This window comes from Leptopilina boulardi, unplaced genomic scaffold (assembly GCF_019393585.1).
Source record: "Leptopilina boulardi isolate dan_hultmark-lab unplaced genomic scaffold, ZJU_Lbou_2.1 LbouV2_315, whole genome shotgun sequence".
Lineage (NCBI taxonomy): Eukaryota > Metazoa > Arthropoda > Insecta > Hymenoptera > Figitidae > Leptopilina > Leptopilina boulardi.
The window spans coordinates 394,800-407,509 of record NW_026137880.1 but is presented as its reverse complement, the minus strand read 5'-3'; the positions used below and the strand labels follow the sequence as shown (position 1 = coordinate 407,509).

The following is a 12,710-nucleotide window of genomic DNA, read 5'->3' as shown; positions in this document are numbered from 1 at the left end:
AAAAATAATACGTTGATTGCAAAATTCGTGTCTTCAGACGAACAATATGCAGATATGTTTACGAAGGCGTTCCCAAGATCTAGATTTAATTTTTTACGTGAGTGTCTTGGTATAAAAACTAAACAGGAGTTTTTCGATGCATATGAGCATTAAGTTTTGTTTCATCGCTTTTACTATTTTTTGTGTTTAATTTTATGTCTTGCGCGAAGTTATCAAGCAGGGAAGAAATTGTAATTTATGCTTTTTAAACGTTCGCGCCGTCCTATTCTATAAAGTACGCATGTGTGATGTGAGTGATAGTATCTTATGTACATTTCCGGTTTCTTTGTAGTCAGTTGTTAAAACGATTTTAATCAGTAAAGACTTAATTCTTAATCCTTTATTTTTACTTGTTTGTAACCTTAATATCAACAATTTATATATAATTATTGTTCTCCTCCTTAAGTCATAATTTTCCGCAGTCGCAACTTATCAAATCAATTTTGTATTTACATATATTCCAATGTTAGTAACAATTAGCGTATTATCCTGTTGAGCGTTAGGTTAGGGGGTTCGATCCCAGCGAGTGTTAAGTATTTTCGAAAATGTATGCAAGCGATTGCATTAAATAATAATAGGTAAGGGGTATATATAAGGTCTCCAATAATAAATAATATGATAATTAATTAACTATATAATAATTTCCGTATTCATTCATTCATTCATTCCGTCTGTCCACACTTGAAGTTAGTCGTATTTTGTTCCTTTTGTTTTTCTAAAATTTTGACAATTCTTAATTTCGTAATATTTTATGGTTAACACGACGGATATTTTTATTCTTCGTCATTAATTAAGTCATATACTAAGTGACAGTTTAAAGTTTAAAACATTACAAATTTTTTTTAGGTTTTATTTTTTCAAAATTTTTAACTATTTTTTAATTGCTTAATACTTTTTAAAATATAATTAATAATTTTCAGTTAATTTAAATTTCTTTTTGATTATATAATTTTTTAATATTTATTAATTATCAGTTAATTAAATTTTTTGAAAAAAAACATAAATTTAAAATTTTCATTTGCAACGAAATATTTATAGAAAATACAAAAAAATATTTAGCAAAACTAATTTTTTGTAATTTCAAAGATTATAAAAAATCATCGAACATTGACTTTATCAAAAATATTTATTTCTAAAATTTTAATATTTATGTTTTAAAATTTTTACTTAAAAATCTTATTTTTTTACTATCAATTCACAAAGAAATTATCTTACTCGTTATATACATTCTGTCAATAAGAAAATCCATTCGTCAGTAATATCTTTTATCCCAACAATCTCTGCCTTTTCGTATACAGTATACATAAGTGACAAGGAATATTTTAATCATAATTGACACAACATAATTAATTTTTCTCGGCATTTCAAAAGGCGGCGGTTATGTTGGCGATACTAGAATTGATTTAGCAACATTTACACCGCCAATTGTAATTATTGGTTTTAATTTATGTTTTTCTTATCATCACTCTTGCGATAGGTTTTTTCTTGGGTTTTCATTGTTGTTACCGTCAACAATTGAACTAATAGTTTTACAAGTTTATTAAATTTAAAAATTAACTTAGCTAAATTATTTTTGCTGTATTAACTAATAATGAGCTGACTTAACTAAAAAATCACTATTTATATAACATCAAACTCATTTTTTTCTGTGTATCAATAAATGATAACGTGAAAATTATAAATATACCTATTATTAATTTATTACTCCACTGATGCAGAATTATTATTATTATTATTATTAATATTATTATTATTTTAAAACAACCATTGCATCCAAAGTTGGACGCACGCTTGCGCGCGTGTAATTTTGCTAGTTGTATAAATAATTTAATTTTTTTAGTGTTGCAATTGCTACATATTCGATATTGTTACAGAACAGTTGAAATTTGACACTGTTCTAACTATGTTTATTTTAGAGTTTCCTTTTTCTATTACATGAAGTTTTAATATTTTTATTAAGAATAAAAAATATAATATTGCAATAATTATTCTTATATATGTTAGGCTCAAAAGCCGAAAACGGCTAATGGTCGAAAAAAACAGCCAAACCTAGTTTTGCTCGGTGCATTTTTGCCAAAACTAGTTGTGGCAGATTTACTTCGACCATTGGCCGTTTAAAATTGGCAAAACTAGTTTTGGAAAACCGTTATTTGCCAAAACCAGTTTTGGCATCGTTAAAAATGACAAAAGCCGTTGAATAAAAAAAAGTGTTAAAAAATAAATTTTTTTGCAGACAGTAATTAATTGATTCATTAACAACGAGTATTTTTATTTTCTAAAATCATTCAAATAATTGAAAGTGACAAATTCCGTTAAATCAGAAAATGTGTTTACATATTGTGCATGCGTCATCTCTCTCTTTTCTTTCTCTCTCAGTATTTAATTGAACGATTGATAGCCTTTGTGTATAAAATCAAAAACTCAATATTGCAAATTAGTATTTAGTCAGACCTTGTACTGCTCTGTGTAGAAAATTGTACTATGTATATTTGATTGACATTTTCTGTGTATTTGATGCTCCTAACATTCTACAATCAGACAATGGCCGCGAATTTCGAAATCAAGTCATTAAAAATCGCGCACAGATGTGACCTGGATTAAAAATGGTCCACGGAAAGCCTCGTCATTCCCAAAGCCAGGGATCAGTTGAGCGGTACAATCAGGATGTCAGAGATATGCTGGTATCGTGGATGGCCGATAATAAAACCAAAAAATGGTCGGAAGGGTTACGCTTTATCCAGAGTAAAAAGAATCGTGCTCTTCATACTGGAATTAAAGTGAGTCCATATGAAGCAATGTTCGGCTGTTCACAAAAAATTGGTTTAGGCGATTCACAATTATTGGAGGAAGACTACGCTTCAATGACTACTGAGGAAGAACTTGAGGAACTTTTAAGCGCGCCTAATACTGAGGATCAGAGTGCGGACAACTCAACTGAAGATAATACTAATGATTGCGAAAAAGACGTAATTGATAATAAATGTCACATTTGTGGAATTGAAGCCGACGTTGAGGACCTTTGCATTACTACTGACGAAAATGAGCTTAATGGCAAAAAATTGTGCAAGGTGTGCTTCAGAAAAATAGTGAATACACGGGGTGCAGCAGCAAGAGGGTTAAAGCGGCAAGCAGAAAAAATGCTTGCTCATTCCAACGAGAAGTTAAGACCAGTTCCTGTTGGGTCAAACGTGGTATTGGGAGTTCCTGATGTGGATAGAAGCAGAGTTGCAGCTCGTAACGTACTGGCAGTTGTTGAAGCAGTCACACCTGATGGTCTTCATCGTTTAGGAACCAAAGATGGTACACTGCATAGGCAGTACGCGCGGAATGAATTTACCCCTGCTGATTCAAGATTTATAACCGCACAGGATGTACCACCCACAACCTTAACTTTACGAAAAGCTTCGGCTCTTAACTCTGGTTCAACGCAAGGATTTGTTTTCTGCAACTGCGCGCAATATTGCAAAACAAACAAATGCAAGTGTCGGACAAAAAATGTGGATTGCAATTCCAAATGTCATTCAAACAGTTCTTGTAAAACTAAATTTTCTGACTAAATACTAATTTGCAATATTGAGTTTTCGATTTTATACACAAAGGCTATCAATCGTTCAATTAAATACTGAGAGAAAAAGAAAAGAGAGAGATGACGCATGCACAATATGTAAACACATTTTCTGAGTTAACGGAATTTGTCACTTTCAATTATTTCAATGATTTTAGAAAATAAAAATACTCGTTGTTAATGAATCAATTAATTACTGTCTGCAAAAAATTTATTTTTTAACACTTTTTTTTATTCAACGGCTTTTGTCATTTTTAACGATGCCAAAACTAGTTTTGCCAATTTTAAACGGCCAATGGTCGAAGTAAATCTGCCACAACTAGTTTTGGCAAAAATGCACCGACCAAAACTAGGTTTGGCTGTTTTTTTCGACCATTGGCCGTTTTCGGCTTTTGAGCCTAACATATACACTGAGAAAACTGGAGGTTTCAGGTTAACATTTGGAGGGATAAAGAGTTTATATTTGTGAGTTAGCTATTGGAAAATAATTTAAATAATGAAATACAACATTCAAAGATATTTAAGTCATTTCTCCTGGAGGGAAAATGAATTTATGGCAGAGGGACAAATTATTAATCTTGAGAAATCCCTTCCTTATCGTACGAGGAACGAATAAATATGGCAACCTAAACCCAAAATTCAGTCTATTTGATTGAGAAACAAATACGTTCGCGCATCATCTAGTTCACACTTTCTGCGCAGAATTTAACCCTCTAAATATAATAAAACAGAATATACAAGCAGATTTCTTTTATCTATTTAAAAATCTATTCCTAGAAGGACTATTAAACTCTCTTTAATAATAAAGGGATTCATACACTTTTTGAACCTCCTGTTTTCTCAGTGTATATAGTCATGTCAAATGTGAGAAAATTAAAAGAAAACAATTCTTTTAACGTTTCGGCAACACCGTTCCCTTTTTCAGAAACTGAAAATTTTTAATATATATAAATTCAAAAAAAAAACCTTTTTTACAAATTGTGAATATAAATTAATCGTCATAAAGTTATACATCTGATAAATTGTTAACACCTCGTTAAGACATAAATACTTATTCCGAATGCAATTTATTGAAATTACAATTGACAAACATATAACTGACCCTTTTTTTACCCTTTACACATTTCAAATGTGCCCAGTTTTTGCAAACCATGCATTGAATCAACTTTTCTCTTGATTTCGGGTTGGAATACCTATTCGAACAAACGAGGTAATAGTAGATTATGGTTATGTAGCGATTGACAGCGGCACAACCAGCCCTAAGTGAAAGGCTCAATTAACCTCGTTGCGTCGACGCTAACTTTTTATCAAATATTAAAAAACATGATAAATTAAATGTTAAGATCAATACACCATTGAATCCCTCGATAAATTTGGATCATTTAAAAAAAATACGTATCGATATCTTTAAAAATGCAAAAAATAAACCAAAAAGTGTAAACATGAAAGCTTGGACGTAAGCGACGCCAAAGCACCAAAATACTAACAGCTAATTATTCCGTGAAGCAAACAAAATTAAAATAGTTGCCAAAGATGCGCATAAGTAAAAGAATACTTCTCTCACTTCCACTTTTCAAAAAAAAATTTTGTTTTTGAGATATTCCTATAGGCACAACTTATCCCCGGCACTTTCAGCCCCGGTCTCCCCTAGTGAATTTTTTAAAATAACTTTTTCTTATATAGAAATTTTAATTAATTCTTGTCAAAATTGTATTCCTGGCATAAAAACGAATCAATTGATGTATATATAGTTTACATTTTACCAACATTTATAAAATTGATCGCTATTTTAGTTGTGATCCTTCTTTTAATCTGGAATATAAGTGTATGATGATGAGAAAGCTAAATGGTCATAAAATAAACACCTTTGCGTCGATTATGTAATTTGATTTGATTCTGACGTCAAATTCAAATTTATTTCGACGTCAAAGTCAAATTTAATTCGAGAAATTCATTTTTTGATTTGAATTTGACGTCAAAATCAAATCAAAAAATGAATTTCTCGAATTAAATTTGACTTTGACGCCAAATAAATTTGAATTTGTAGTCAGAATCAAATTACATCATCGATACCCTTGTTTAATTAATAAATAATATTTGAGAATTTAATTAATTTAATTAATAACCTTTTTCTGATCCTTTACTTTTTCAATAATGTCTTACAATATTATTTCGATGATTTTTCTTATTTATTATGTTTTTTTTCCTTTTACAAATGGTTGTGTATCATTGTGGTTAGAGTCTTGCACTAGCGTCCAACGTACCCAGGTTCGATCCCCCGCCCGTACAGACTGATTTTCAAAAATGTACTGTGTTAGGTTTTTGAAATATGTGATAACTGTGATAAAATCTGACTCTAAGTTAAGAATTCGAATTATCTATGATGTGTAAATGTGTAAAAAAGAGTAAAGAAGGTATGTTCTTGATATGAACATCAGGAAACATGAATTATTTGGTAAATAATTTTTTCAGAAACAAAATTAATGTTAGCATGAAACTATTGATCTAAAGTAAAAGAGAAGTTAATTCAATAAAATCTGTAATATCATTTATTTTGTATATTTTAATTGAATAGCATGGCTTCTTCACTTCAAATATTCTTCACATTAGACACACAAAATATGCTATGGTAACAAGAGTGCATGCTATTAAATCTATGGCATGGCGTAATAATCTATAGCATAAGGGGCCGTCCAGATACCACGTGGACAATTTCTCATCACTTTTTGACCCCCCCTCCCCCCTCGTGGACAATTGTGGACTTTGACGAACCCCCCCACCCCCCTAAATGTCCACGTGGACTTTTTTTGGTGAAAATTTTTTGTTTGTATGTTTCTTATTTTAAAATGGTAAATAAATAGATATTTAATACTTATTAGAAAACATTTAGTCACTGTTTCTTTTAATTATAAAAATAATTTTCAAGTTTACTGCTAGTAAACTTAAAATTTTGCTAAGCAAAATAACATTTTTGGTTGAATCACATAACAATCACATTGGTAACACATCTTAGAATAACGTTTACCAACTAAATACCATTATTTTTTGGTATCGTGAAGATATTTTTGGCAAAAATATTTCAAATTACTCTACAAACTAAAAATACATAAATCTTTTTGGCAACAAATCTTAAATTATCGATTACTATAGTTAAAAATACAATGTATGGTAGAATTAAAATATTTATGCCAGGAATATCTGGAAATTATCGTATAAAATAAAAGTAGGTAAATCTTTATGGTAACAAATCTTAAAATAATATCGAAAAAACCACAAATCTACTAATCGTCATCTATATTATCATTGCTGATCCATGGTTGTGTTAACCATTCGGCAAGATTATCAGTTGCGAAAAAATCAATGGAGCTCTCTGAAGTTACATTATTTTCCATCTCTACACAAGACACTTCAACAAGTTCCGTTTCTTCATCCCAATCCTCTGTATTTCTTTTACGTTGATTTTTATGTAATATTTTAACGTGAGTAGTTAAGTGCGACTTTGCGCCAAATAAAGGCCACATTCACTGCATATGCGTTTAAAATTTTTAAAAACAGTCTGTTAGTTGATTGAAGTATTTTGAGTCAATAGTAGTTTCAAAATTCAAGATGTATTTCAAATCAAAATTTGTTACGCTGAGTATCAAAATTTTTATCGGAGTCCTATCTGTGGAATCTTTTTAAGGGGTCACAGTAGGTCTTAAATTCATTAAAAATGAAATTGTATTTTATGAGAATTCGGGTTAAGGCGGGTTTGTTATGATTTTTCACGTGTAGGACACCAGCCGGCGTATATTGATTCGATAAAACTCGAACGAAATAGATAAAAATATCAAATGACTTGCGCAGCGCTGCATAATACACTGGCGCGAAATTTAAAAGAGGGATAAAAAACAATAAATAAAATTTCATTTTTACTGGGTCCACGTGGATATTTGCTTTGACCCCCCCCCCCACCCCCCCAAAACTGTCCACGTGGTATATGGACGGCCCCTAATCTATAGCATCATATGCTATTGAATTAGCAACAAACGTCTTCGAACGATATTGAATATACCGTTTAATGTGACAAACTAATATTTCATTGATTCAATAACATTTTTTTCTCAGTGAATTATTTTTAATTGAATACATCACAGCACAGGATATTTAAGGATATTAATTTGCTTCCGGCGGTTTGGACATCCCTAAGATATCCTAAGTATATCCTAGGGATATCCAAACTGCCCCAAGAAAATGGATATCCTGATGATATCCCTGAGATATCTTTAAATATCCAGTGCTGCTATTTTACAAAAAATATTTTTTGCGTTGTTGCAGAATATTATTATTATATTATATGTCCTTTTTTGTTATTTTCGATATATTAATTAATTAATTAGGGAAGAATAGTTAGGGTTGGATAGTGGTTAGGGTTGAGCCATCGCGTTTACTTTATTTTATCACATTAGCGCCATCTGCCTGTGGGTAAGATGGGATACCCTATTCCTAATCCCTTTTTCTGTGTTATCTTAATCGTCTTGTTTTCAAATTTGTCACGTTCTTAAAATCTGTAGACATAAAAATTATTACTAAATATGAAAATAGTGAACTTTATGAATTTCGGTTTTGAGTAACAATTATAATGAAAGCAAATTGCCTTTAGAAAAAGTATCTATAAAACTTTATGGCAAAATGTCTAAACTCTAAATTGACCATTTGATAATCTTTACCGATGAGTTACCTGAACCTTTGGGACCCTTAATTAGTCTCCATCCCTACCAGAATTTCAACAACCTCCAACCAAAAATTCGTACCTACCTATTTTTCTAATTATAACCAATTACAACCTGAATTTTCCCTCCTCTTCCAATTTTCCACCACTTTTTTCTCGACACCCTTGTCGCGTTCTTTTTGGAAATTGTAAACATGGTTCTTTGAGCCGGATTCAAAAGGAAATTGAACTATTACACAACAAGTTGAGTGCGCAAACCGTGAAAAGAACAAACTAAAGCGTCGAATCATATTAGCATACATTGTTTCGAATTTTTGTGTCGTGTGACAATATCTCGTGTCATTCGGACAATTCATTGTGTCTTTTTGACATCTCTTGTGTCTTGACAAGAATTCTCGTCTAGGGTCGACAAATTTGAGTGTCCTTGTGACAAGTTATCAATAACGAACATTATTTTTATGAAAATTTAACGTGGTATTTCCGATAATTCTCGTTTCGTGTAATACGCAACTGTACCAGTTTGACATTTAATTATTTTACTTGATGATTAAAATATCAAAAATAAAACAAAAACAAAACAGAACATCGCGGAAGAGGAGTTAGCTAAAACGAATAACACATAACATTACTACGGACAACATTGAAGAGGTTTGAGTTCTAGGAGCAACTTACCGATTGTGACGCCAGATCATCAAACATCACGGAGGAAATTAAGGTAAACTTGTTATTTGTATCACCAATTATTCCTTAATTATATACCTGTTAATTTGATAATATTCGTTAATTTCACATTTTAATTTAGTGGTTTCAACATTTCGTGAGTTAAAACTGTGAGAAATAATAACAAAAAATATATATAATAAAATGTCGGAAGAAATAGCTAAATTAAAATTTAAAATCGCAAATACAAAAAGAAAAATAACAAACTTTGCTTTTATTGAAAATTACAATTTGCATCGTGATTTTCTAGTTGGAAGTCTGGAAAAAGAAAACAGGATGCAGACAATGCCTTTTCAGAATTTGAACTTGGTTTTTCCAAACTAGAATTACTTGCATAAGATCACTCATATTCAGATACTCGCACTGAATATGAGGAGAAATATTATGCTGTCTATAGTAAGGCAGTTTCATTATTAAATGAAACTACTCCTTCAATTAGAAATTCTCAGGAATCTTTCTCCTCTACGTCAACGCAAGGCACCATTCGCAAAACTCACCCAAATCAAATAATAAATATTAAACAGAATTTACCACGAGTTAATTTACCATCTTTTAACGATGCATATCAGTCATGGTTAAATTTTCACGATCTTTAATCACTCGTTCATGATAATGATAGCATACCGGATATTGAAAAATTATATCATTTAAAAGGTTGTTTAAAGGATGAAGCATTAGATGTTCTCACTTCAATTGAATTGTCCCTGATAATTACAAGGTTGCTTGGGCGTTATTAAAAGAGTGTTACGATAATCGGAAATGAATTCGTCAAACTCATGTTAGAGCATTAGTAAATATAAAAAGCATGTCACGGGAATTTTCTGTTCGCCCAGTCCTCGATCATTTACAAAAACACTTAAGAGCCCTTGAAGCCTTGAAAGAGCCGGTCGAAAAATGGGATACATTATTAATTGAAATAATTAGTCAAAGGTTAAATTCTTATACTCTAGAAAGGTGGGAAGATCATAGTTGTGAAATTGAAAATCCAACCACAAAGGATTTGATTACCTTTTTACAATGCCGTGCACCGTTTGAAGACAATAAAACGTCTTAACCAAATTCAAAGTCTCAAAATTCATCTGAGAAAAAATCTAAATCAAATTCTCGTTCCCAACAATCCTTTGCTACAGCTGTTTCAAAAAAAAATTGTACACAAAGTCAAGTTGAACACCGAATTTAACATTGCGAAATATTCCAAAAATTATTGCCTACTGATCGTTTTGAAGTCGTTAAAAAGCTAATCTTTGCATAAATTGTTTACACCAAAATCATTGTGTCGCTGATTGTAAAGGGTCACCATGTCGTCGATGTAATCAAACACATAACTCGTTGTTACATTTTGAAACACAAGAAGCAGCAGAGACATCAGGTAAATCGGAAAATGCTTCCGATTCGAAAACTGTAGTGAGCACTCATGTATTAAGTTCAAATGAAGGGTTACTGGCTACAGCTATAGTTAATTTAATTAATTCTCGAGGCGATTCCAAAATTTGTCGCGTATTCCTTGATGCCGGATCGGGAGTTGAAAATATTTCGACAAAAATAAAGCACTCCGTATCAGCTACAATTAAATCCAGAGTTAGTGAATATTCAAAGAAACTTGATATATAGCGTTAGCAGATCCCGAATTTCATAAATCATCCGGTGTCGATATACTTATTGGTATTCAACTATTTTTCAAATTAATGTGTGTTGGTCAAATCTCTTTAAAAAATCATCCTGATGCAGTATTACAAAAACACAATTAGGGTGGATAGTAGCAGGGGAATTAAAAGGTAATTCTTCAAGCAATCATTTTCAATCACATTTGATTAGACACACCACTCCCGTTGATTCAAATCTCACAAAATTTTGGGAGATTGAGGAAATATTACAGCAAAAATTTATTTCTAAAGAAGAGTAGGCTTGTGAGATTCTTTATCAACATAACACTCAACGCACTTCAAGCGGGACATATATGGTTAGATTACCGTTTAAGGAGAATAAAGAAAACTTATGTGAATCGTATAACATAGCACTTCGTCGTTTTTATTTTTTAGAAAAGCGTTTTGAGAAAAATCCAGAATTAAAATTAAGTTATTGTAATTTTTTAAAAGAATACGAAATTTTTGAACATCTATCGTTGATAAAAAATAACAATCTCGCTTCTTCTAGTTTGTTTCTCCCACATCATCCAGTACTGAAAGAGGATAGTCTTACTACCAAATTGCGCATTGTTTTCAACGGATCCGCAAGGACGTCAACTGGTATCTCTCTGAATGACACATTGATGGTAGGGCCTACAATTCAAGACAGGTTGACAGGTTGTGAAACTTACCAAGAAGCTGTAAATCTTCGCGACGATATTATTGTGTAACAATCAAAACGTTAAGTATACACTGGAATTCTCAAAAGGATACAATTTTTTTACAAAATCGATATTTCAAGCTTTTCCAACTCTCTGACAGAAATATCTATTCTGTCGATAATAGCAAAACTATTTGATCCTCTTGGTATGTTAGGGCCGGTTATAGTGAAAGCCAAATTAGTAATTCAATTGTTATGGAAAGCTGGTATTTCTTGGGATGAATCCGTGCCACAAAACATACACACTTTATGAACTGAATTCGAGGGTCTATTGCCTCTTTTAAATAACATTGAGTTTGAAAGACCCATAGTTACCTACAATTCTATTGAATTGCAACCTCACGGCTTTTGTGGTGCAAGTGAAAAGGCATATGGCACGTGTGTTTTTTTGCGTTCTACTGACGCTCATAGAAAGCATCATGTCTCGCTAATTTGTGCAATATCTTGAGTGGCTCCTGTAACTCCATTAACGCACCCTCGCTTAGAATTGTGCGCAGCTTTGTTGATGTGTCGTTTATACACAACAACCACACAAGCGTTTTGATTAAATATAAGAAAAACAGTTTTATGGTCTGACTCGACCATAACCTTGCATTGGATTAAAACAGAACTTCATTTGCTCAAAACGTTCGTTTCTAATCGAGTTACAGAAATTCAAAATCTGTCAAAAAACTGTAAGTGGTGACATGTGCCCACGCATGACAATTCAGCGGATTTTATTTCTCGAGGTCAAACCCCCAAGGAATTTTATAACAATACCATATGGAGGCACGGACCTGAATGGCTCTCTCGAAGCGAGCAATGTTGGCCTCAAGAATGGCCTCACCTTCGTGATATTCCCGAAAAGAAAACCTCCGCGATTTCATCTGCATGTGTAAGAGAAACTCATTTTGATAATCAAATTTTTGAAAAGCACAGTTCTCTCACGAAAATTAAAAGAATCATCGCTTATTTATTACGATTCATTAATAACATAAAAAAAGCATCTAAACAAATAGGTTTTAATGACGCCACAGAATTGGAACATGCTACTCAAACCATGATTTTATTAATACAAAATCAGTATTTACAAAGGAAATTATCTCTCTGCGCGAGGATAAATTTATCGATTATAAAACCAGTTTGATTCCATTAAAACCTTTCTTAGATAAAAACGGAATTCTCCGAGTAGGCGGTAGATTAGCAAATTCAGACTTGACCTATGACAAATAACACAAAATTATATTGTCATCCAAACATTACATTACTACGCTTATTATTCGCGAGGAACACGAAAGACTCAAGCATGCAGGTACACATGCAACCTTGTTTTCTGTCAGAGAACAATTC

The 12,710-nt window shown here is 31.9% G+C and overlaps 2 protein-coding genes across 9 annotated transcripts in view; one reads left to right on the top strand and one right to left on the bottom strand.

Annotated features, from left to right (window-relative positions):
• Window positions 1-12,710, bottom strand: part of LOC127283907 (cytochrome P450 315a1, mitochondrial) — a 134,071-nt gene that overhangs the window by 108,139 nt on the left and 13,222 nt on the right. The window lies entirely within an intron of this gene.
• LOC127283896 (SCAN domain-containing protein 3-like) lies at window positions 2,643-3,596 on the top strand. Its single transcript, XM_051309011.1, has one exon. It carries the CDS (start codon window positions 2,643-2,645, stop codon window positions 3,594-3,596), a length of 954 nt encoding a protein of 317 aa, XP_051164968.1.

What these genes read in the sequence shown, in the direction of transcription:
- LOC127283896 (XM_051309011.1), top strand. Translation starts at nt 2,643, where the DNA reads ATGGTCCACGGAAAGCCTCGTCATTCCCAAAGCCAGGGATCAGTTGAG.